The sequence below is a fragment of the Terrapene carolina genome, unplaced genomic scaffold (genome assembly GCF_002925995.2).
Source record: "Terrapene carolina triunguis isolate 2854851 unplaced genomic scaffold, T_m_triunguis-2.0 Scaffold85, whole genome shotgun sequence".
NCBI classification, from domain to species: Eukaryota; Metazoa; Chordata; order Testudines; family Emydidae; genus Terrapene; species Terrapene triunguis.
This window is the reverse complement of record NW_020664436.1, coordinates 40,720,150-40,746,535: the sequence shown is the minus strand read 5'-3', so window position 1 is coordinate 40,746,535 and position 26,386 is coordinate 40,720,150. Positions and strand designations below refer to the sequence as shown.

Genomic DNA, 26,386 nt, shown 5'->3' with positions numbered 1-26,386 from the left:
GAGGGGGTGGGGGGTGTTTCAGCGGTGCTGGGGGAGTTGTTTCCGTGAGCTCGGAGGGTTTCGGCCCTCAGCTGTTTTCTTTGGAGTAATATGGCCTTCGCCGCTTTACAAGTTGTGCAGGCCTGTGTTAGGGTTTTGATTTCTGATGCAGGTAAAATGTGCAAACTATTATTGTAGTGTTACTTGTCCTTTTCTAATGCTTTGGTTGCCTTCAGTAATACCTAAATCAAGATGTGAAGCTCAGATGTGAACAAATGGAATTACTTCATCTGAAATGATAAAAATCTAACTGAACGAATGATTAAATTTGCATAACATTGTTTCAACCTATTAAATATATTGTTTGGTTTCCTAAGCAAGACCATTAGCTTATCTTTGGGGGGAGACTTGCATCTTATTATACAGACATTTGTTTGAGCTGCATGTGTCCAGCCACCTTATAAATGGATACAAATTATACAATACAGTGGAATGATTAAGCCAACAGACTTCTATTAAGTGGATATTTGGATCAAAGTTTGATATTTTAATAGAAAATAGTTGTATGCACCTATACCACTTTTAATATATACAATTGCACATGTTTACTAGGAAGAGTGAGCCTGGTGAGCTAACGGATATTTTGGCTTTATGCATAAAACTGCAATAGTTTTAAAATGCATGATCGAAGCTTTTAGGTTACTGAACAGTTTATTTAAAATAAAGTGGTCCCCATTATAAAAATCAATACTTTCTGAACAAATGCCAAATACTGGTATCTAAGATACTGCAGTTGTGGGTGGGGAATGCATGGTAGCTTGGATTCCACTATTTGGTAACTGCTGTAGTCAAGCTGTGCTTGACAGGGGGGTGTGCCGTTATTAAACAAGGCTGTGGGCAACATGGTTCTGCTTCAAGGGAGAACAGGGCTGAAATGGTTGTAATCTGAGCTGCTTTCTTTAATATAGAATACTGAAGCAATCTGTCAGGCAAAACCTCTGTCATGGTTGAAAGGACAATTCTTTGTCTATTTCTGCCTTAAATTCTTATGGAACCTTATACTGGAGAAGTCTGTTTATGACCAACTGCTGCAGCCATGGCCAACGAAGTCTTTTGTTTGTGATGATGGAAATGTTGCTCAGAAAGGCTTGGATACTAATGCTTGTATAGCTTATTCTTCAGTGTGATGGAAATGGTAGACGTGATACGTTGCTGGGATTCCTCCAGAGATACCAGGCTAAAAGGCCAAGTCTTCCTGATGTGTGTCTCAGTAGTTGTGCTACATTTGAGATGACCCAGTCAACATATTCCAGCAAAGGCCATTGAACTTCAATTATTTTTCATGCTATTGGTCTGGATGACTGATCTGGTGTCAGGAACCTGACGTTGCTGATGTCCGTGGCCTCTGAGGTGGGGGAGGTGGAGAGAGAAAGAGTGAAGAGATGCAGAACAGGATGCTAATAGCTCAAATGGACTTATCGAGATTGGCTCTGAATGTGTCTTTTGTTTTAATCTTGCAAGATTACCCCATTCTCCCAACTAGATAAATGTGTGAGAATGGCTTTTTTGGGAGCAAAGGGTAGGGCAAGAGGGCTAACTAATAATTAAAAAATTAGTTTAAGCTAAAATTGTTTTGCTTAAAAATCTGTTTATTATACCAAAATTTTGTCTAGTTTTTATTGAGACAGATACAAATTTTATTTCTTTCTTTTAAATATACACATGACACTTGAGAATGAGGCGGTGTTCAGTGTTTAACATAATTTTAGAAAATATCTGCATGCGTGAAGGAATGCACTTACAGTAATAAAGACAGGGTTAATTGGTATGGCAGCTTAAATGGAATAGTACGTAGATTTGTGTGTGCACTAATGTTAAACCCACTAACGTTAAACTGAAAGCGAAGAGCCAAAGTTTGAAGGCACCATGATAGGGGATTAGATTTTAGTATTCTAATTTCTTGGTCCTTGACTCCTGTGCCAGTGAAGTGGAGGCAATGCTCTTACCTTGAAGAGTCTCCTTTCACTCCCTTGGTGACCCTTTGAGCTGGCATGGGAGTAGAATTGACAGACTGCAGTGAGCAGAGTCTCTTCTTCCTCTGCCAGTGGGGTAATCTGCTCAGTTTGGGGTTGAGAAGGGGAAAAGAAAAAATCCTGAGACATGGAAGAAAAAAATACCAACTATATAGAAAGTGTGTGTGTATCTGGCTGTTTATCACACTAGCATGTGAATTATTTCTCTAAGAGCAAGAGGGGTGTGTGTGTGTGTGTGTGTGTGTGTGTGTGTGTATGCGCACGCGCGTGTGGAGAGAAGTGTAGTGTGTGGCATTTCTCCTTCTAAGGAGCTGTAACTCAAACATGATAAGTTCTATTTCTGGCAAGGACTTAACGTTTAAAGATCTACCACCTGAAAAATGCTTGTGATCCTGAGTTCTAAGTAGAAAAAATTAATGTAGTATGAAATCTGCAATTTTACAGCACATGAAAGGAAAGCCAATAAAATCAAAGTTCAGTGACTTGAAGCTACATTATATGGATAAGGTATCATTTTTGCAGATTGGTCATCTGAAGTCAGTTCTACTTAGTTTCCTCAACTCTCTTAGGAGGCGGAAGGTTAAGGAAAGTTTCAGGAGTTACTTTTGTGCATTTATACTCAATGGCTTTTCCGATCCGAAGAAACAGAATTATTTAGGTCACTCAGCAGGTGGCAGGTTTTAAGGTTTTCTCTGTTAAATTATCTAAAATAATAATAGGCACTAATTTATGAGTGTTTATCTTTCTTCAAAGTAAAATACAACTAGACTCCTGAGCATGCGCAGTTATTCTAAAAGCTTAGGTTGTGTAAGACAGCAATTGCTGCTACTTTCACCTGAACGAAACATGTTTAAAGCTGGCATATTGCAGTAAATTATCATTTTCATAACTTTATAAACTTAATTATTCAAATAAAGAAATATCAGTCATTCAATATTCTCAAATCATTTTGATTAAGAAGGTATTATGGATTATAGTTTGGCTTGCATATAAAATAAGACCCACTGACTAAAAGCTATTTAAATATATTCAGTGTAACATCTTAATCAGGAAAAATGTGTAATGTGACTGATATGTCCCCTAATCTCAGAAGCAAGTTTGGTCGTGTGTGCCAGGAACTAAAAATGTCTTCTGGCCATATGATGCCAACTTCACTGTGTTTCTAAAAAGCAATGGCTAAGAGGCACACTTTGCAAGCTACTGTTAGATCTTAAAGTATAAATAATAAAGGCCTGCTTCCTTAATGTGATTAGGTCACACCTGCTGAAGAGAAACTGAGATATCTCTAGAAAACCCAGGCTTGGGAAGAGAATATAAGTTTAAAGAAAAGCCTCCAAGTCTGGTATTCAAACTGAATTTTTCAAACTTGGGCAAGACTTTGAATTGTATTGCTGAAGTCTTTCCACCACCTAAGAGTGGATACTCCTTTCATTATACACGGTTCAAAAATCGGGGATCCTTCTGTGACAGAATGAATATTTTGGAAGACTACTGTATCTCCTTTTTTTAGATGGATGAGAAACTTAAAGAGCATTTTAAGTCTCATCTGCAAAATAACTGTCATGAAGAGGTGAGGGTCCATATTTTTCTTTACCCATGAGGGTCACTTAATAAATTTTCATGTTCCAGTTGATTTTAATATTTATGTATTCTGCAAGAACTTGAGCTTCTGTGCTCAAAACAGCTAGCCATTCTCAGAAAAGAATACCATCCCTATACTCTAGCATGTGGAAGAAGCATGGCCTTTCTGCACTGTCCTGGGAGTGAGAAGATCAAGACAGATCTGGGGCAAGTCAATATTTCTGTTCCTCAAATTCCGTGTCTGTCAAATGCAGGGATGCTTACCCTGAACCACAGGGGGTGTTTGTGGTGATAAATTAATGTTTGTAGCACTCATGTTGCAGTGATAAGCACCATAGAAAAGCCTCTGGGTATTGTCACCTGTCAAGGAGGACACTAGAACTTTTTTGACAATCTATTGAAAATTGAATATTAAAGAACTGTTGTCGACCTGAAAAGAATGAGTTTTTTATCAAGGCATCTATTTTGAAGAAGTTGAGGACTCTGTCTGCATTAACTTTTGAGAATCTCCCACTGATGCAGCTCTACCGTTGGTAGCCATACTGAGAATGCTAGTATTAGAGCAAGTCTGAGAAACCTCTGGCTGGTCTACATTAGTGCTCGCGCTGGTGGGGCTGCCACAGTGACTAGCACAATGGTAGGAGATTTCCTGTTGTAAACAAGGCCAATGAGGTTGGTAATTCATGTCTAGGCCGTCTCTGACTGGGGTGGTGTGTATGTGTACACATACCAGAGATAGAAAACTTCAGTTTCTCTTGAAATTTTGTTTTTGACAAAATGCTAGAAAACTTGTCTTTTTACTCTTCCTTTTACCCTTTATTTTCCACTGAGAAAAGGGAGGAAGGGAAGAAAAGCAGGGGGAAATCAAAAGCACTGAGTGGAAACGTCAAAAAAAAAAAAACCTTCTCACTGGAAACTTTGAGAATTATTGGCATTTTTCAACCAGTCAAACAGTATCTAATGGCAAAGGTGCAATTGCCCCTTCACTGCAGCTCTTGGGCAGGAAATTATGTGCTGAACAACATCCTACATCCGTGAGTGGAGTCAGCAAAAGAAAGTACAGGACTCTATTAGTTAAGTGACTTAGTCAGTACCCCCTGGCTACTTGAACAGTTAGAACATTTCAGAAATTTTCAGTCCTGCATTGGGAAGAATGCATTTGAGCTGGCATTTCCCTACAGATCTATTTTTCCAAGTTTAATTTCTAACTAGAGGAAATGATAGCTTTGTAACAAAGCTTTTGGACTACGGTTTGGGCCACGTGTTTGGGAATGCCTCACACAATGCACATATTGTGCAGTTTACTCTACAGATGTGGCCAGCAAGTTCAATTTCAAACTAGAAGTTTACAACCTCAAAGCCAAAAAATCATAAATTTGCTGCAGCCTTGAAGTTTTGAACTTGTTACTGTTGTTTCATCTTTAATCACAAGGTTGTAATATTTACTGTTCAAAACCAAGTAGGAAACTAAACACCAAAGAAAGGCACCTTTTACAAGAGAGGACATGCAGTAATCCAAACAGAGTATAGAGAACATAGGGGCAGTTCTTCAGATGGTACATAAATTCTTAACTCCATTGAAGTAAATGGAGGTATGGCAGTTTGCAGCGGCTGAGAATCTGCTTCATATTGTACAGTGACACTGGAGAGCACTAGATTTGCACTCTTTTAATACCACAAACATAAGCAAAGGACCAGAAATGTGTTTCCATTGTAGTGATGTTGGTGCACTGTGTGGGGGAGAAGAAACAGCAGTGCCTATGAATAGTTCAGAAGGTGTGGGAATACTCAGGGTATACCTTGTGCAAGCCACTGGCTAAATGCCACAATAGAGATGGGAAAGGTCAGTCCCAATGAAGTGGCACTATTCCCTGGACAACTTGGAGGAAGGGATTATGTCTCCGTGAGCAGCTTAGTGTGCAAGAGGACTGCTATCCACTCACACTTTGGACCAATATAGATTGGGGAGAGAAAGTAGACCCATGGCTCCACCTCCTTCCTTCCCCTTTTGAGGCACCTGTCACCACCCCGCTCCACCAAGGGACCATAGCGGAAACAAACCCTGCATTATCTTTAGCACACTGCTGGCAGCTGAGGCTTTGTATATTTTCTCCCCCCCACACACCTGTGTAAAGACCTGTCAGTCTGTTCCTTTATTGAGACCAGGTGGGTGAGGTAATATCTTTTTATTGGACCAACTTCTTGAATGTCCTGGGACCAACACAGCAATAGCTCGCTGTTCTTGTATTGCTCCAGCTGATCAGTGTCCCTCTGAAGGGATGTCCTCCGCCTGTGGCCAGTGTTGCTCAATGACCGCATCAGGAGTTTTACTTGGTTGTGGAGAGCTAAGACTGTGGAGGGAAAGGTTACTTTGTGCGAATGAATACTGCCCTTTATTTGGCTTGTCTAGTAAACCAGACTAGAAATGCTTCTGTATAGGATTCCAAGTATTTCTAGGATAAGAGGATCTTATCACAAGTATCTTGTACATGTGGAGAAACATCTGTTGGGATGGTGTCCAATTAGACTCTGGAACTAATTGGAATAACTTAAACCGGAAACCTGGAATTCATTGTTGGTCATTAAAACAGTGAATCACACCTCCAAAGGGGAGAGGTGAAATGATTTCCCCTCTTGCTGAATTAGCATTTCATCTTTTTTTAAAAAATTCTGCTTTATCTGAACTGCATGCCTTTGATTCTAGGAAAAATGTTAGAGGGGGGAGACCGGGAAAATGCCTGAAGGTCTGAATATAAATGAATTCAAATGAAATATAGATTTAGTCTCACTCTCTCTCATGCAAATTTGCTCTCTTGAATTAGAAAGGCATGTCTTCTAGAAACAATGGCCTCCCATGGTTCATTAACAGGGATCTCCACATTTGTAACAAATTGTGTTTACAGGTGACCTCAAAAGAAAATAAATGAGGTTTGTGCCTTTTTTTACTGCTTTGAAAATAAAGGCCTTACTTAGTGTGGTTCTTTGTGTTTTCTTCTTTAAAAATAAGAGGGGTGCCAAGTTTTGCTGCAGGCAGGGACTCCTTGGAGATATCAAAGAGCGAACTTTCTTAGCCCTTTGATTCTTAACAGAACTGTTGTTCCTGAGTGTTTCTCAGGCATATGAGTTAAATAGATGTTAACAAAACCTGGGAAGGGAAGTGTTTTGGTTTTTAAAAAAATCAGGTTCTTTAACACAATCAGCTTTCATTTGCATGGTAACTGTCAAACCTACCAGTTCTCAATCATCGTCAATCAAGCAGTCCAAGAAAAACAAGGTAGAGAGAACCAGAATTTCTAATGTAAAAGTAAATAGTGGGAAACCTGTTTCTGAGGATGTGTGTGTGTGGGGGGGGAGAGAACAAATAGCCCCCCATCTATTAAGCTGCCTCCTTATACATCTGTAAAGAATAAAAGGTGCAAACAACCAATTTCAATCCTTTCTGTGTAGCATTTAAAGAAAGCAAAGGGCCATTGCTGTGCCAGAAGTATTGAGTTAGCTAATTTGGTGATTATAAAATGCTTCATAATGGTTTATTGTGCATTCCTCTTCCCATCTCCCAATCAGCCAAGGAAAACAAATCTGCAGCCTTGTGAGATCCTTCTTGCTTTCTCTTTGCATGCTTTCAAAGCAAACAACAGCTGAGTATGTGAGCAGAAAGGCACAGCTGTGTATTAGTATCTGAGTTTTATGCAGGCATCAGGTGCAGAATGATGCCCAGTGCAAAGCAAAAATGTGCTCAAAGCATTCTGATTAGGAGCTTGCTTCACTGCATACCGGCGGCATATATTAACTACTGCATGGTGTGAAGTGTCTGCAACCTACAAATGCATTGATAGTCGTAAGTTTATATTTTAGAATTCCTTATCACAAATACAATTGCTCCTGAGGGGGAAATCATTTCTAATAACTTCATTTATTTCCTTAAACCACACACATTACCATTCATTTATCTCCTTTCCTGATCAACATCCTTCACTTAGCTTAGATCTGGCTGGGGATTTCTCTTTTCCACCCACCAGCCAGCCAAATCAGCTTATTTTGATGTTCTATTGGGAGTATTAAGCAGCAACCAGCTGAAATTTCCAATGTAAAATGAAAGCCTCTTGCTCTGTATAAGGAGTAGGAGGGTTGTGGTTCTACTTCAAAGAAGGAGGGGGAAGCCCTCTTTGAATTTCTAAAACAGTGTTTCTTCTACTGATTGCTCATAATCTCCCATGCATATGTTTGCTTTCATTTTACACAGAGATTTCAGCTGAAAGTAAGCTGGCCATAGTTAAATTTGATATCAAAGGGGGAAAACTATTGAACAGCTCCTCTAGGAGGAGGGGTGAGAGAGGACTCAGTGGAATTCCATGGCCTCATTTCAAATAGGAAAACTTGAGCATGCCAATATCAGAAGTGCAGCTATAAGGGTTCCTCTACTCACTTCTTAGGTACACAGGTTGCTGATCAGCTCTTTTGTGTCCCATTGACGTTACAGAGCCAGCCAAGTTCTGAGCTCGATGTTTTGCAGCTGCCTATTCAGGGGGCAAAGGAGGAGAAGTACCTGCAGCCTTTTATGGGAGCAGATAGGGAAGTTCCAGGCATTTAGAAAGGGAATGGGAGACTGATCAAATAGGGCAGAAAGGAAGGGGAAAAAATTTCTCCTCCTCCTAAAACTATCCTAATCCAATGTTTGAGACATTGATGCATACTGTTTTTCATTTGGGACAGCTGAGGGAGAAATCTATTCCATGTTTTAAAAAGTCTGCTTCCCCTAATCAAATCTCTTCTAAATGGGCAGGAGGAAACTTGCTTTCCTTCTACTGCATTGGAATAATGTGTTGAGACTCATGCAGTCCATCCAGAAACACGCTGACCCCTCTCTTGAGTTAAATATATATCTAACCATAAATGTTACTCATAGTGACATCTCCCATAAATACTGTAGCCCTGATAGCAAACAAACTTAAGCATTTGTTTTATCAAGGTTTCAACATGTGTATTTGAGCCTATCAGTGTGGCATGTAGGTGCTGACTTTGTTCACTGGCATTTCTAACCCTCCCCCCGGGAATGAAACTTGGAAGTGCAACTTTTGTTATGGGCTAAGCAAAGGGCTTTATTGTTATTTAATATCACTGAAGCGACATTAATGAAGATATCTTTTAAATCTAGGTCTGAGTACTTTCAATTCCAAAATGGAAATGAAAGTAATCTTGTCAGCTATTTCCTGGCTTGCTATATTTCAGTATTTAAGAGCTTAATGGCCAAGCTGACACTCACATGTGCTAGTACTTGCGTCAACAAATTACCATATGTTTTTACAGTACTACAGATGGCACTACTGGTAAACTCAATTATCCAAAAGTCTCAAATGACATTAAAAATCTTCAGATTAGTTGGAATTCCAACTAAAACAAATTTTGGGATCTAATCAAAATTTTGATTCTGGGATAAACTAATTTTGTATAATTTGTTTGATTTTTACCTGTATTAAGAGGTGATATTGTACCAGAATTCATTAAATGTAAACTAATAGCTATGATCATATACAAATAATAGTAGATAAATAATAACAAAGCAATTTTAAATTGTGGCCTATTTCTGCAAACCCGTGACTCATAACTAGTCTTTAAATGTGAAAGAAAAACCCGTTGAAGTCAGACTACTAGCTTGATTAAAGACCAACCATGTGCATAAGTTTACTATTATTTTAAACAGCACTGGCCCTTTTTAAGTTTAAAAACCATCCTTAACCACTCAAATTCTATCTAGATGTTAGTTGCTGGTTTTGCCTGATGTAAGCCTTGCCTACACTAGGTAAACTTACATATATGCCCACCTATGGTGACCCAGCTTCCGCAGAAATTGTGAAAGCACCTTTGGGAGACCTCATGTGGGCAAGAATCCCTCAGCCAGACCCACTATTATTGCATCAATTAAATTTCCTTTAATTTAAAAAGGTGGTAAAATGGGGTTTGGCTCTGGGACCCATGTAACACTAGAGGGAACCCTAGTGTGACTACTTGTTTGGCAAAAGTGGTGCTAACAGTGATGGGGAAAGGGAACATTTTTGGCAAGCTTTTCCACTGTAGATGTGGCATAAATGTCGGTAATTTCTCAGTAGTAACCACTATAGTCAGAGGTTTCATAATAACTTCATATTTTTCAAGATTGTAGCTTTCTGAAACTGTCCTCCTGGGGATGAAATTTCCTGAGCTTGATCTTTGTCTGAAGGTGAAATTTTTTGAGGGCAGGTTACCAAAATTGCCTCTGTTGTGTTTGAGGAAAGTGCAGGTGAAAACACCTTGTTGCACTTAGATTTTAACTCTGATCTCATACAGAGCTACATTTTAAAAAAGAAAGACTAAGGGCATGTCTACACTTACCAGTAGATTGGTACTGCTGCAATCAATGCAGCAAGTGTTGATTTAGTGGGTCTGGTGAAGACACGCTAAATCAACGGGAGAGCACTCTCCCATCGATTTGTGTACTCCACTTCCCCGAGAAGCATAAGGTGTAGCCACCACGGTAAGTGGATCCAACTACGCCGACTTCAGTTACATTATTCACGTAACTGAAGTTGCATAAGTTAGATCGATTTACCACGGAACTGGAGACCAGCCCTAAGTTTGAAACATAACATTTGACATGAGCTGCTGCTTCTAGCTTTTGAAAAAAGCTGCTCAGTGGACAACTGTCAAATAGACTTGTGTAATAAAAGGGTAGAAGATGAATAGCAATTGAGTTGTATTGCACATGGAGGGAATGAGTTTTTCCTTTCCATTTCATGATGGAAGTGTGCGTATAGCTCCAAGAGCTCATGTAAATTCCACCTTATCAGTAAAATCTTATCTCCTGGATAAGCTTGTACAGTTTGCTTTAGTATTCCTCCTTTTAAAAAAAAATACAAACCAAAACTATGATGTCTTGATGATGCAAAATATTGATTATTTCTAATCTTTTTTTTTTTTCCCTAGGAATTTATCAGAGAACTGCTAACTCGGATAAGAGGGATGAGAAAGCTAAGCCCCCCTCAAAAGAAGAGTATATAACTACTCAAATAGTAGCACTCCTACAAGAAACCTAGCAAGGGAAATGGGACTTTGATTACAAGACCTTTATTAAAATAGAATTGTCTTTCCGAGCAACTTTTGTTTGGTTTGGTTCAGTTTTGACATTTACTCAAGGGAGTCCTATTTCATGTGCTTTTAAGGGTTTTTTTAAGTGTCAATTTTTTTTATCAAGGATACCAACATTTTTGGATGCTGCTCAACTATCCTACTAAAGGATTATTGAACCAGGTGAAGAACCCAGGCATTAGTGACCACGCCATAGCAATGAAGGGCAGCAATCCCACATGGTGAATCAGAAGACTATGTAAACTTGCAGAGCTAGAAGAATTGCCTTTTTATTTTCCCCTAGCAACTAGTTGGATAACATTTTTAGTTGGTTGTACATTTAACTCATGGATGTCAAGTTTCTTGTGCTTGTATGTACATAAGTTGTAAAGTGGGGGTGTGAATACTGTTTCACGTGGCTGGAAGGGGAGTTGTTACAGTAAACTATTTAAATGGTGGCTGAAGCAAACGTGTTACCAGAGGGCAACCGTTTAGAATACCAAAATGAATGCTGCCATTTTATAAATCCATTTTAAAGCACCAAGGTGAAGAATTTCAGTATATCTTCTCATACAGAAAGCAACATATGAGAACTGGGGAGTTTCTTAAGGGCTTAATTTGTAGACTTCTAATTGTTTTATTGACTTTGATGCTTTGCCAGATCATTTCCTCTTCACCTCACGGTGTGTTAGAGTTGTATTAACCTACTGTATAAGAGCCTGACGTGATACCTTGAGAAATGTCAATCACCATCTAAAAAATGTTTCACAGTGTGGGGGAAAGAAGTGCTACCAGAACAAACTAAAAGCACTGTTTTGCATTGGAGGTTTTAATGCAGATCCCCCTCTCAATAAAGAACAGTGTAGCATTTGTTTATAGCTCTGTCCTCAGAACTAAGGGGGACTTGTTAGTTATGGGTCCTCCTTTCTTGTGAAAGCAAGAATGGAATACTTTCAGTGGATCCCTGACGCTTCTTAATTAAGGACATTTTCCAGATGTTCCGTAAGCTACCATATGCCAGTAGATGAAGTTAGTCAGGCATTTTATATCAAAGGTGCTCTGAACATATTTTATTTTTAAAAATAAGAAATACATGTTTGTGAATTTTATGTATGCTGGCAAGCTTTTTTAAATGTATTTAATTTTGTAATGTTTATCAATGATTTTATTTACCAGATATTTACTCAAATAAATGGAACAACTTGTGACTCTTGTTACATCTACACTTCCCAAAGCTACTAGTGCCTATATTCAATGATAGTTCTACAGATGTATACGCAGAAGGAACGAGTTGATCAATACATGTCAGTCCAGCTTAGGCTGGCCTAATACCCTGGCTTGGTGTGGGGTTGGAGGGGGGAGTTTCCATGAAGAAATTATCTGGAGAATTCCCTTTCTTTTAAAAGTCATCTGAAAGGGAAGAATTTTTTAAAATCATTTTATTTAGTTATTTGCTGCTCTCTAATGGATAGAGCCTGAAAACTGCTTTCAAAAAAGCCTTCCCTGTTTATTTTTTACACTAGAATATTAGGAATATGAAACTTTCTTTTCCTGATGTGCTTTGGATGACCAAAGAACTGGAGTGGAAAATTTCTCAGTCATCAGTCGTAGAGTGGAGGTATTGAATCTGTCACCAAGGGGACCTTTTTATCCCAAGCGTGGCCAGGAATCTATGTAGATCAAAAAGAAAACTGTTTTAGGTTGTCTTAAAAACTTTGTCTCACAGAAGCTCAGTTTTAAGTCTTGTCCCTCTTGATGTCTTGATACAGCTCCATCTTCCAAAAGAGTCTCTCAGGGCTCGTCTTCATGTACAGCATTACAGTGGCACAGTTAGACCGGTGCAGCTGCCCCACTATAGCGCTTTAGTGAAGATGCAACTACATCAATGGGAGAGCTTCTTCCATCGGCGGAGTTCATCCACCTCCCTATGTTGGCAGGAGAAGCTCTCGCATTGATATAATGCTATTTACCCGGGGGGTTAGGTTGGTATAACTGCGTCGCTCAGGGGTGTGGATTTTTCACACCCCTGAGGGATGTAGTTATACTGTTATAGGTCTGTAGTGTAGAGCTGGCCTCAGCCAAAACCATTGAAGTTGAGACTTCAGGTGAAATCCTGGACCCACTTCAGGTGAAATTCTGAGAGTTTTGCCATTGACTTTAACGGGGCTAGGGTTTTACCCTTTGCTCTCCCCGTTTTTGACACTAGAAATATCCAGTAAAACCTTTCCAGGTGTTAATGCATTATAAAGAAGCAAAAGAGCAGAAATACTTCTCTTTAACTCTGTTGCAGGTCTCTTAAGACTAAAGTCACTGTTCTGATGTGGAGAGTAGTCTTGGCGTATGCTCCTTGTACAGGATGATATGCTGCAGACTGACACATGTTAGAATGTCCGGAACCACACCACATTTTAAAGAAAGTGACTCATATGGGAACCTTCTTTAACTTACCACCTAGCCTCAAATGTTTGAGTATTAGATTTCAATAGTCTCTGCAGACTGAAATCAAATTCTGGGTTTGGTACAAAGTTAAAGTCGTCCTTTCTAGTCATTAAAGAATGCATTATGTGAGCTGATTCAGGGGCTTTCACATGCCTTCCTCTAGAAAACGTACTGCCATGTACACACTTAGAGACCTTTTCATAATCTCCAAAGTAATAATTCAGTGAAGTATTGACAATGAGAGACACTCCAGTTCGAGAGACTTACCACTGGCACAGAGACTAGTGGTTATATTTATTTTGTTACTGGAACAATATCGGCTTAGATGAATATTATACCCTACTATCTCCCAGCTTTGGATACCTGTTTCTCCTCATGTGTCTAATGGAGACGGGCCTAGAACAACTCCCTAGTTCTAAACACCACAGAACTTTGCTTTCTCTGAATAATCTAGCTGGCTTATTAGTAGCAACATCCTAGATCTGAACACCCTGAGAGTTGTGGTATTTGGAATCTGTCTGAATTTTGTGACTTGGCCCATAAAGGGGTTTGTTTGTTTGTTTGTTTGTTTATTTTAGATATGGCAAACTTTCTAGTCCTGTGGTAATAAAGCATAGTACAACTAAAGCTACACCAAATCACAAATATATTGATAATTACGCTGCTGCTGTTTGTTCTTCACAAACAATAAATTGCCACTATATTAAATTTTGCCTAAAATTATGCGCAATGTTGCTAAATGTTAATTAGCCAGAAAGGTGTAATATGCTCTCTTTGTCGTTAATTGCATCCTTTGTGATCTTCTGATTTGCACACAGCAGATATTGCTGGAAATAATGGTACTGTCCTTTGAAGAACTGTTTGGAACAGATAAATCATGCCCTTAGAGCTGATTTTGAAAATCAAGGATAATGTCTGCGATTTTTGTTTTTGCCGATTTGTGTGACTATGGAAGGGCCAACGCTGGGAAGGGCTTCCACTCCCCCAGCTGTAATGCTGAAAATGCTTCACTCTTAAAAAGTGTTTGGTAAGCAGAAATGAACTCTAAATAGCCTTTCTTTCCAGCTGGTATAATGTGCCTGGGGACCTACAAGGTCTGATTCTCCTCTTTGACTTTTAATGGAGCTACCCTTGGCTCACTGGTGTGAGAGGAGAAATTAACTTGTTGATTTAAGATCTCATGGTGCTTTATCTCTTTGTATGTGTGGGTGTTCCTAGCACTTTACAGTACTTGAGTGGCGTTTCAATAGCACACACTGTTAGTGAAACTAGAAATAAGATCTTGCAAGTCATCTTCACTGCCTAACTGGGCAACTTGAATAAAAAGGGCCAAGTTTGGCTGCAATACAAATTTCCTTTGGCTTTAAAATCTGCTAGTGAATTGTACTGAATTGGCTCCATAATGAATACACATTGAAGCAGAGTTTTGTTTTGCCTCTTTAGTGTACAAGCAGAGTTGCCAACAAGAACATAGGTTTTCAGGGTACGTTCTTTGCATAATTCCACATTAGTGTTTGCATATTTTACAGAAGTAGCTGGCACCAAAGCAATGTGGAATCTTCACTATCCACTCTTCCCAATGGCCTAAACTTAGCTGGAGCATGCAAGGATTTTGTTTCCAGACCACCTGACTTTTAATCACACCAGCTATGTGACTTTGGAGGCAACAAGAGCAGGTAAGTAAATTCCTGTGCTAGAGAAGAAAAGCAGATAACTTGGTTGTCCCAAATACTCACCTATTAAAAATGCTTCTAGTCATGGGGCAAGCTTCCTTTTGCCCACAGAAGTAAATTGTAAAGTTGGCAATCCTGAAAAGAGGGCATTTGAGCGGTGGGGGTGGAATGTCACCTTCCAAGGGGATTAAAAATGACAAAGCAGGGAGGGAGGAAGATCTAGCTAAGAGTCTCCTTATGCACTTAATGTTGAACCCTTGAAGGTAGAGGGTGGCACCAAGTAATAAGCGAGTGGGAGAGGCACATGCTCCTCCCACAGGTAGGTAACAACACAAAACACTGGCAAGTACTGACAACTCTATTGCCAAATATGGCTCTGATCTTGCAACTAGCTCAGTGGGTAGATCCCTATGCCTGCATACTGCCAGTTGAAGAATGGGGGCCTACGTTACTTGGAAAGTTTAGTGGTGGCAAACTTCCGATCACGAGTGTGTGGTAGGTACCACAAGGGTACTATCATAATACACACAATTACTAATTAATAACATCTAGTTGCCACTTCTGGATTTGGCTTGAAAATGCTGCTTGAGGTGCAGCACAGGCAGGTACAGCCTGTACATTGTAATGGAGATTTAAGTCCTCTGCAGCAGTTTGAAAGATTTAATTTCTTGGTTGACTACAGTAGTTACACCAGAGATTAATTTGGCCCTTAACCCTTAATTAAAGTTGTCTCTCAAGGACTTTCACACCTTGTACAAGTAATAAATGATCTTCAATGAGTTGCATCCTTCTGTTCTAGTTTTAATTTCAAGCCTATCAAAGCACTAGGTAACCAAATCAGTTTTAGAATCTATTGCCTCAAGTTTTGTCATGGTGCATTCTTCCATAGCTTGAATTAATATGTTTTCCCCATTCCCACAGGCCTATCTTGATTATTTTTTTGAAGAACCTGCTTATAATGCAGTGAGTTTTCTTGCCAACTCAAACTTGAAGAATGTGTAATTCTCTCTCCCCTGTGCATATCCCTTAAACTTTAGTCTCTTTCTTAATAGGTATAACTACATGCAATATCATAAATTAACAACTTCCTGAATTATTCCTTTTCTGGGAGAAAAAACAATTGTTGGAATGTTTCTTGACCTGGTCCTATTAAACTTGATACCTCCTATATCCAGATTGTCCTTAATCTTGGTCTTCCTGGCCATCTCAAACATCCCCCTGGGGGAAGGAGTCCAGTGCTGGTTAATATTTGCTGCTTCTACATGATACCAGTCCGGGGGGAGTTTAAAGTGTAGCTAGTTTATAAGATTCATGTCTTTACACTTACAAAAGTGCTGTCTTTCTGTTTCCATACCAACAGGAGCAGTGAATTTTTTGCAATGATAGATAAAACCCTAGAGTGTCAATTCTATCTCAAGAGTCATCTTTTTTTCCTTTTGTTCTCAGATGTACCTTGTGTGTGAACTGCCAGTTTTTGTACTGTATTATGTCTTCTCGTATGAATCTGGGCATTGGGCTTAGTCCTTAATCACTCCGAGGCTGGGTTCTCGACCCTTGACACAAGGACAAACTGATTTTTAAAAAATAACTGGCTAGCCTCTTCAAAAACAATCACGTGGGGAGCCCCTACAGTTTTGCTTCTGCAGGAAATATGCTGGGTTAAGTGAAAAGACTGACAAATAACTGCTTAACTTTCCACCTCCTTGTTGCTCTTCAGATTCCGAGGGGGATCTGAAAACGTGCAAACGGTTTGTAAGTTTTAAGATGGTTTTTTTTCTGACCTTATTAGCTGGTCTCTAGTTCTTTTGTTATGGCTGTAATTGGCACATGACCTAACCCAAAAGAGCACTTCATTCTCCTGTTGAAATTCCGTTTTTAAAGGTGTAGAAGGCAATAAACTTGTTTTTAAAATGCAGATTTGGAGATCCTTCTTGGCTTTTAAAAAATAGTTTATTGCTTTTACCACCTTTGTGTAACAGGAATTCAAACAGGAGAAAGAAATATATTGCATGTTAAATCACAAGTCCTTTGCGGTGATAGCATAAGAACTAGGGAAGGCCACAGGAGGTGAGACGAATGGGACCCAGTCCAAACATGAACTGACTACAAGTGAGCTTGATTTCATGAGATTACTAGCCCAATTTCTATAACATATTAATTTCTAAATCAACTTGGATAAGAACCTGAACTTTTGGATACTTTATACCTATAATCTGAAGTGTCATTAACTGGAAATCTAGCAGCTGTTGTCAGTGATGTACAGCAGGACTAGAGATGGGCCCAAACCAAAAGTGAGGATTGGAACAACTCTATGCTCAGGATGTTCCAAGCATTGCCACCCTAGATGTTCATAAAACATGAGACAAGTGCTGCGCCCCCTCCCCACTGACCCTCCCGAAATCATGAGACTTCAAAAAAAATACACTTTGGGTTTTTTAATTTGGGTTGTGGGTGGGTCACATTTTCCTTTTTTTTTTTTTTTTTTTTTTTTTCCCCCCTGCAATGATGAGGGCTTGAAATGTACTTTTAAATGAAAGCTGAGAGTCTCATGTAACCATGTCCTTCAGTTACTGGGCTTTTAAGAAAAACCCCCAAACGACCTATGATAAAATCATGAGTCAGCCACACTGCAACTGGCCTTTTTAAAAGAAAAAAAAAAAAAAAGGTCCAAACTAAGGCCTTGCTCATGCAACTGGATCTGCACAAGCAGACCCTTGGGTTGGCATGTAGCCCAGTGAACCTAATGGTTCTCTGTGGAGGTGCCCATCTGTATCCAGCTGCCAGGGAGGGACAGCCTACTTTAACATCCTGAATTTTGGCATGTCTAAAAACTCAATCTGAATTTTGCAACTCAAGTCCGTTTCTGTTTATAATCATCCACTTAAAAATCCAGAGATGGGCCTTTTTGTTAAATGATAGATGCACTTTCACTAAATTGGGGCTAGAGAATAAAATTTTAGCTGATAACTTTTGTGTTTTTCTGGATTATATGGGGATAATGGCTTCTGCTCACTGGGATAATATTGTATTTGGTTGCATGGTGTGAGGCAATTGCTCTCAATACACTTACAAATTATCCTCTTCAAAAAGAAACAAGCTGGTTAGAAAATGACTTCAGGCTGAAAATGTGTTTCAGTGGAGTCTAGCTAACACCCAAAACCAATTACAATTTACTTCCCAAATTGTGCCTTTGGGGGGAAACACAACAAACATTAGGCCTGGTCTGCCTTTATAGCGTAGGCTGACATAGCTGTGGTGCTCAGGGTGTGAAAAATCCACACCCCTGAATGCTGTAGCTATGTCAACCTAACCCCCAGGGTAGATAACGGGTAATTCGACAGAAGAATGCTTCCATTGACCTAGCCACTGTCACTTTGGGAGGTGGAGTTCCTTCAGCTGTGGAACAGCTCCTTTTTGTCATTGGTCCCAAGGCTGAGGACACGGATTGCAATCTTATTTAACCTTTTCATTAATGATCTTGGCACAAAAAATGGGAATGTGCTAATAAAATTTACAGAGGAGACAAAGTTGGGAGGTATTGCTAATACAGAGGAGGTTTGGAATAACATACATGAAGATTTGGACGACCTTGGAAACTGGAGTAATAGAAATGGCATGAAATATAATAGTTCAAAGTGCAAGGTCATGCACTGAGAATCTAAACAGGCGTTTTTGCCACAAGCTGGGGATTTACTAGGTGGAAGTGACAGAGCTGGGTGTATTGGTTGATCACAGAATGACTGAGTCACTAATGGAAAAAGGCTAATGTAATCGTAGGGTGCACCAGGTGAGGTATTTCCAGTAGATAGAGGGAAGTGTTATTACCATTGTCCAAGGCACTGGTGACATCTCATCTGGTCTCCCCTATTTAAGAAAGATAAATTCAAATTGGAACAGATGCAGAGAAGGGGTACTTGAATGATCAGGGGAATGGAGAACATGCCTTGTGAGGGTGGAATTAAGGAGCTTGGCTCGTTTAACACAACAAAGGCTGGGGGCAGATATGATTGCTCTCTATAAGTAGGGCTGGCCCTAGACCAAATGGCGTCCCAAGCAAGGAGCATCTTCGGTGCCCCCCCCTTCCATTTGTTAAACTTCTGAATACCTTACTTTTTATTGCATTTGTAGCCCATTTCATGACTTTGATGCATGATTTGCATGCATGATTTATCCCTGTTATACAAGATAAATTAGCACGTTAGAATCTGTAAATCTGTATTCATTCATGCCAATATAAGCAAATAAAAAAATTAGTTTCCTCTAAACTTATAGAAACTTTTTAATTTTAAGAATAACTGAAATGTACTAACATAAAGAAATTGAACTGTGCACCAATGTTGGGTGGACCAGTATTAAGTAGTGTTACAGTAGGTGACAGCCTTAGAATGTTAACCCAAGTCCTTTAGTTCAAAAGGTCGCTTTTTTCACCTTTGCCCTCGTGAAGTGAAGCACAGCGTCAGAGAGATCCAAAGACTGGCAAGTGGAGATTGCTTCCGATGTGGCAAAATGTGACTGATGTCCAATTCGACATAGAGGTCTTTATTATTGACATCTGAACATTCCCCATGTGTCAGCATCTGGTGAGGGTCTGTATGTACAATTGTTCAAGCGTGTTTTCTTGTCTGCCAGAGCTTACTAAGGTCATACAAAAGCCCTTAGGTTTTTTGTGGTGCTTCATTTGCCCAAACCTTTCTTCGATGGACACTCGAGCAGTGTCAACCAGTGAGCAAAAAAACTCCTCCTTGAATTTTTCTTTGGAGCTTCCCATCACCTAATCTCTACCCATGTACTTTCTCGTCTTCCAATGAATATGAATTTCTTTGAAGACAGGCTCAACTTTTAAGTTTTCCACCATTTCTTTGGCAGCAGTAATGGCATCTTCAAATCCGTTTTCTCTGTATGAATGAATGATTTAAGGTGATGAGCACCAGGTAATTTCCCCCGCAAATTACTAAAAACTTCTTGTCTAGAAAAACAAGAAATGGTAGGGGCCAAATCTTGATGATTGTCATTCAATGCCAATTTGGAGATGTCCTCCACTATTTCAGTCACTTAGGGTTCTTCTCACCTTCCCTAAGAGGACATAATGATTAAAGACAAAATAAACACAATTAACTGAGACTCCTTAAAGAAAGGGGGAGAGAGAGAAAACTAAATAAAACAACATAAACTATAAACAATGTTACCTCAGCTAGAATCTATTTTGTACGTCTCTTTAGTGGAGAGCTTTCAAGAGATAGTACACCTTAAGAGCGGTTCTGCCTCTGTTGGAGAGATTCTTTCCCAGCTGAACTAAAACCAAAGTGTATCATCGCCAAATCCACAGTGAGTCTTGTCTTAGTGTATCATAGATGGACAAAGGAATTGTGTTTGATTTACTGTGGATAATACACCATTTATAAATGGGCAGAGGTAAGTGATCTTAACTAAGTCCCATGAAACCAGAAAAAATATTTTACTCATTTACAAGAAGCCAGTCACATTGAGAAGGCAAATTAATGAATCTGAGGAATCTAATATTTGTCTCTAAAGTATTGCTTTCTTTGCATTTATCAATACAATTTTATTTGCCGTTGCCGATTCACCTCACTTGTTTAAATCTCTCTGAAGTACCACACTAGTCCTGACTAACCTAGATACTTTTGTGTCATCTGCAAATTTTGCTACCTCAGTACTCACTCCCTGTCCCACTCCTCTTTTTTTCCAGATCATTAACGTATATATGAAACAATACGGGACATACTATGAAACCTTGTGGGACCCTGCTGTTAAATTTTTGCCATGATGAAATTTGACCATTTAATGCTACTCTTTGCTCTCTTTGCCAGTTTTTCATCCATTGACAATACTTTGCCTCTCATCCATGACTATTTAGCTTCAGTCACCTCTTGCGAGGGACCTTGTCCAGGGCCTTTTGAAAGTCTAAAGTCTATTTCAAAAGCGGGAAAGGGATGCCAATATGGGAAGCTACAAACTTCCCTTGCTAGAGTCAATCAGTAAGCTACAATGAGTTTGGAGGGCACTGACAAAAGTCTGTAACTTTTTGCCATGGCCCTGTATCGGAGGTTGTATTGAACAGTGCCTCTTCAATAGCAGCATATAGAAGTATTTTGCCTTCTCTTAAAGCTTGCAGGTTGCTAGGAGGCAGATGTACATGGCTATGCCCCTTAAAGGAGTGCTGTGCATATACTCACCAGTTCAGCCGAGCAGCTCCGTTTGTAGACTTCTTCCCAGTTCCTTTGGGATGGCTAGTGCTTCTTGGAAGAAGACTTGAAAGAGCAATTGTAGCCTGCCCCTGCTTTTTGTCCCAATTCAGTCTTGGCCAGACAGCTCCTGTTCAGGTCCAAAGCTCATTTAGGCACTAAGAAATCACAGAAATATTTTTGGAGAACATGATAGAACTGTGTGTCATTAGCATACTGGTGATAGTGCAACCCATTGGTGCCAACAGTCTGCATATTATAATTTGCATGGTCAGCAGATGTAGCCATGGAGTAATATTTTTCTAACCCGAAAGGATTCAGTGATTATTCCCATGCAGAAGGATCACAGGACCTGCATATGTCCATGTGTTAAAGGTCACAGTCCTTACACTTTGTCCCACAGTGATCATTATAGAATTCATGGTGTACAAGCAATTAACGTGTGCTTTCCCCTTATCCTCCCTAGAAGGAAAACAGAAGCTACCCAGGAGAGAGCTGCTACCTTAGACCCTGCTGTTGCCATCGTTCCAGAAAAGGACAGTATTTCTGCTTCAACCATACCCAGGAGAGTCTCCTTCTAGTAAATGTCACCACCTATTCAGATAGAAAATGCAAAGACCTTCTCAAAGACCTTTCTTTATATCTACATGGCACTACACCATGTAAAGTCAAGCTCAGTTTTATTACACTAATGTAAATCTAGAGTAATTTAACTGAAACCAGATTTACACTTGTGTAGTAGAAGCAGAATTTTGCCCTCTGTTCATTACTGTTAAATATATTTGTCAAACCTGCTGAAATAATTGTATTGCAATGTAATACGTGCTGAATGCAAAATTGATTATATATTGTATTAGAATCCAACTTTTGACCTATATTGTGTTTTCATTTTATGTCCTACATAGACTTTAGTGGGGAAAAAAGAAAATGAAACTGATCCAGACAATAATTAAATTGTTCCCCTCTAAAGTATTTTGGGGGGCTTAAATTCCCATAGGATTTAAATAGGAATAATCTCTTAAAGCACATAATTCATTTGTTAAATACTAGAGATTGGCAAACGCTTTTGATTAATGCAAGAGTTGTAACCAAATCCAAAATTCTTCTAAAGTTTAAAAAATGTAATTTTTTTTTGTTCTTATGCCTCCCCTACCAGCATGCCCAGGTGACAGTCAACACTGGAGTTGCAAAACTGAGCAGAAACCCTTTTCCTATTATGTATGTCTTCAACACACACAAGTGGCCTATTTTATGTAGTGTAGTCTCCTGCCCTTAGGAAAACAAATGAGCAAACTATCCTGTGTCTAATACTAGGTATGGCACCTACAGCAGAAGGTAATTTCTTGTGTGCAGTTTCTGTCTGTCTGTCTCAAGCTCCATCTTGATTCCCAGTATTCTCCCTTTGGACCAAAAAAAGTGTCAGTCTCATCAATTTCCTAAATGCAATACTTCTGGTATCTAAATGGTACATCAGCACCTTTCATTCCTTATCCTCCCCCCTCCCATATTTCTAGTTTAGCAAAAGTAATGGAATAGCTCATTTTAGCAGCTGACATATCAAAAGCAGCCAGCAAGAGAGAGGCAAAAGTTGGCAGTGACTTGGAAAAATGAAGCAAAACCTGAGGGAGTCTCTTGGCTGATTAGCTGCTTTCTAACATCTTCCCCTACCAAATTGTCTTCAGCTACTGAGTTGGAACCTTCCTCCTGGGAACAAAGCACTTTTTCCAAGGTAAACTCATTAGTAGCAGCAGCAGCACTATTATATATGTTCTTAAATGCCTGGAATTAATCCTTTTTGCTGTTTTAAAGGCATGTCCTTAAACAGAAGTAAAGGAGTCCCAGTAGCTACACCCTTCCCCCACACCTCAATTGGTCACTAGAAGAAGACCTCAATAATTAATTATTGTAAACCTATATTTATTTGTGTGTGCCAAAAAATAATTGATGCGAACTTTACAGGTCATCTGTGAAGAGCCACTGTGCCAGATGTAACAACTGGAAATCCTGTTGGTGAGCAATTGATGTTACTTTATTATATTTCCAAGGCTTAAACAGGCTGTAAGGTATTTATCATTAATAGAAAACAACCCCCTCCACAGTAAGAGGCACCATTTTCTAAGGTGGTTTAACACAAAAATAGGGGGGTTACATTCTTTTAAAAAAAAATGTTAAGAATTTTTCTGCAGGCAAATATCAGTTTCTGTAGTTTTAGCTGGTGTGGTTTAGAGATCTTTGAACCAAAGTTATGATTCCCACTGCCAGCATACCCCTCTTTCCTCAGCCCAGAAAGCGTGCAGCCCAAATTTTGCTGTAAGCTTGCTAAGGTCCATGGCCAAGATTTTGGATGCCTCAATTTCTAGCACACACCTCTAAAGGGGCCTGATTTTCAAAGGGTGACTGCTCAGCACTTTCTGAAAAGCAGGTCCCTTTAAAGTGTCACAAGTTGGGTCCTAAGAAATTGAGGTTCCCCCAAACTTGCTGGTCCCTTTTTTGGAAAATCTTATTTATAGAAACTGAAGGCTGTTCTCTCATTAGGCACTAATGTGGTTGCTTAATACGATAGGCATAGCAGAATGATACATAGGTAAATATGCAACTCACTTACATGTGGCTAAATAAACTGCCATTTTCTGAAAGCACAATGCTGCCCTTTGCTGAACTGTATAGAGGACAACCCTTTCATCCCTTATTTAAATAATAAATTGAATAAAAAGAAACCCCTAAACAAGCCCCCCTGTGTTAAATAAGTCTGTAAACAATACAGAAGCAAAGTATGAAGTGTTTCTATTAGGGCTTATTTAACTATGACTACTCCTTTCCTCTGTCTTTTTATGCAGAAACTACTAATTCTGCTATTTTAACACGAGAAGAGGCATTTCAGTGAATTCTCCCTCAATTCAAGGTCGGCATTATCCTCTGCTACAGAGCATGGTCTTCGTAAATAGCCTGTGGAAAGAACAAGGTCACATGCTGCAGACTGGGGAAGGGAATTAATCAATGAAATGAGCAAAGACATCTACTGGTAACCGAGAATAAAAGAAAAGGGTTTGGGTATAGAATGTTCTCTCTGCCAGTGAAAGTGGCTCTAAATTCCTCAAGCCAAATACACTATACACTTTCAAAAAGATACTGACTTCCCCACAATCATGATCAGATCTTGCAATTATGTTGGCTGAAGGAAGGTCAGTTTGAAACAATATTCACTGACAAATGGAATGGATTAGGTATAGTGCATTATCTCTGCTGGGAGAAGTAGAGTTATTTGAAGAGATGGCTTGGATGCAATACAAACCTCACACCCTGACCTTCCTTCCAGAGTTTCAAAATGAACTTGTTTTAGGACTGGCAAAAGTTCATTTAATTTATTTGCCCATTAGTTTTCACTTTTCTACCCCATTTGGAGCTAGCCTGGATGTGAAATGACAAAATACCGTAAGAGAGGTTGTTACTGGTACAGCTATGGAGGGAGGCGAGATCTCTCGAGCACCTGATTTTGAGAGGGAGACAGCCTGGTTTGCAGCCCTAAAAGCTTCAGATGATATGAATAAGTTTGGAATGCCAACAGTGGCGTTTACCTGGAGGTGTGGGTGGCTTTGCCTAGTTTGTTTTGAGTCTTATGTATATTTTCATCTACTGCACTGGCTTCTCAATTTCTTATTTTTATCACCTTTAGTTTTAGATGATATTTGGCAGCCTGAAACCAAGTACAGTTTAAAAAAAAAAGCGGGGGTGGGGGGGAATGGAGGCAAGGGGGTGGTGATTATAAATCTCACACGCCATCCCATTGTAAAACGTAATCATTCCAAGTATTGTTGCTGTTTATTCCCATTTTATTCTTAGATTTAATTCTAAACAGGAGAAAGCCTATCACATTACAAGCCAAGTTAACTGAATGAATTAATAATACAGAGAAGAAGGATAATCCAGTGGTTAGGGTGCTATCCAGAGACTTGAGAGACCCAGGATCAATTCTCAGCTTTGCTACAGACTTCCTATGTGACCTTGGGCCAATCACTTATAACTTATGTCGCTCAGGGGTGTGAATAAATTACACCGACCTAAGCACCAGTGTGGTCAGCGCTATGTTGGCGGGAGAGCTTCTCTCATTGCTCATTGGAGGTGGATTTATTAAGTCGATGGGAGAGCTCCTTCTCATCTGCTTAGAGTAGCTACGCTAGTGAGCTTACAGCAGTGCAGCTGCATTTGTGAAGCTGTGCTGCGGGAACCTCTCTAGTGTAGCCATAGCCTTCGACTCCCTAGCCCAGATCCTTCAAGGTACTTAGGTGTCCACTTAGCATTGCAGTGCCTATCCCCAAAGTGCCTTGCTGCCCAGTGGAACTTTGAGCGCTGAGCTAAGTGCCCAGGCTTTCGGTACAATGCATTAGGAGAGGAAGGGATTTGCAGAAGCAGACCAGGGGAGCAGGGAGGTGTCTAAACTAGCCAGAAGCTAAATGCTGAGGGGTGGGCAGAGGAGAAGGATTTAGGCACCTAAGCGTGTGTCTACATTGCAACTAGACACCCGTGACTGGCCTGTGCCAGCTGCCTCAGGCTCATAGGGCTCAGGCTGTGGGGCTGTTTAACTTCAGTGTAGACATTTGGGTTTGGGCTGCAGCCTGAGCTCTGGGACCTTCCCACCTTGCAGGGTCCTAGAGCCCAGGCTCCAGCCTGAGTCCGAATGTCTACACTGCAGTTAGACAGCCTCTTAGCCCGGTCCCGAGCCAGCTGCAGGTTTTTAATTTCAGTATAGGCATCCCCTCAGTGGCTGACCTTATGTGCTTGGCTGACGGGCCAGAGACAAGCGCCTTTTTCTGTTTGGGATTCTCAGCTATGAACCTTCTCCTAGAGATAGGCACCTAACCAGGTCAGCTGCTTAGGTAGCTCATGTCCTACAGCTGAAACTGTCTTTCTGTCTCTTGCTCATGCTCAATATCTCTTATGGTTGCCCTCCATTTGCTTGTGCCCCCCACTTCTGCTGTCTTTCGTGTGGGCGCTCTGTTGCCTCTCCATCTGTCGGTAGGGGCTGACAAGTAAAAGGTGTTAGGCATGTTCTGAGCAAGCCTCTGGGATTGGGCCTCACAGGTGAGAGAGGATTTTCTCCCATGCCTAGTTTGAGACTCCTGCTTTGGGGCCTTAGGGGCTTCAGCTTGAGCTAGGGCTTTGGAACAACTTGTTAGCTGTGGGGTGGTGTCCGCACTTAGCCGGCTTGGCAAATGCCAGCTGGCAGAGAACTTAGGCATGCAGAGGATTTAAATACCATGGGGACTTAGGTGGCAACTGAGTGATGACTTTGTTAGTGGCACCTGAATGGTAGACCTAGATGCCGGAGGCAAATAGGCATCTAATACCTTTAAGGATCTTTCTGGGCCTCCGTTCCCCA

General features: G+C 40.1%; 1 protein-coding gene across 1 annotated transcript in view; it reads left to right on the top strand.

Moving 5' to 3' along the window:
* The window catches only part of PPP1R14C (protein phosphatase 1 regulatory inhibitor subunit 14C), a 70,376-nt gene extending 58,494 nt beyond the window's left edge, over window positions 1-11,882 (top strand). The window contains exon 4 of the mRNA XM_024200108.3: window positions 10,554-11,882. Coding sequence (XP_024055876.2) covers window positions 10,554-10,628 — 75 coding nt within the window. The 3' untranslated portion in view covers window positions 10,629-11,882. The remainder of the gene's footprint in view (window positions 1-10,553) is intronic.
* The last annotated feature ends 14,504 nt before the right edge of the window (window positions 11,883-26,386 follow it).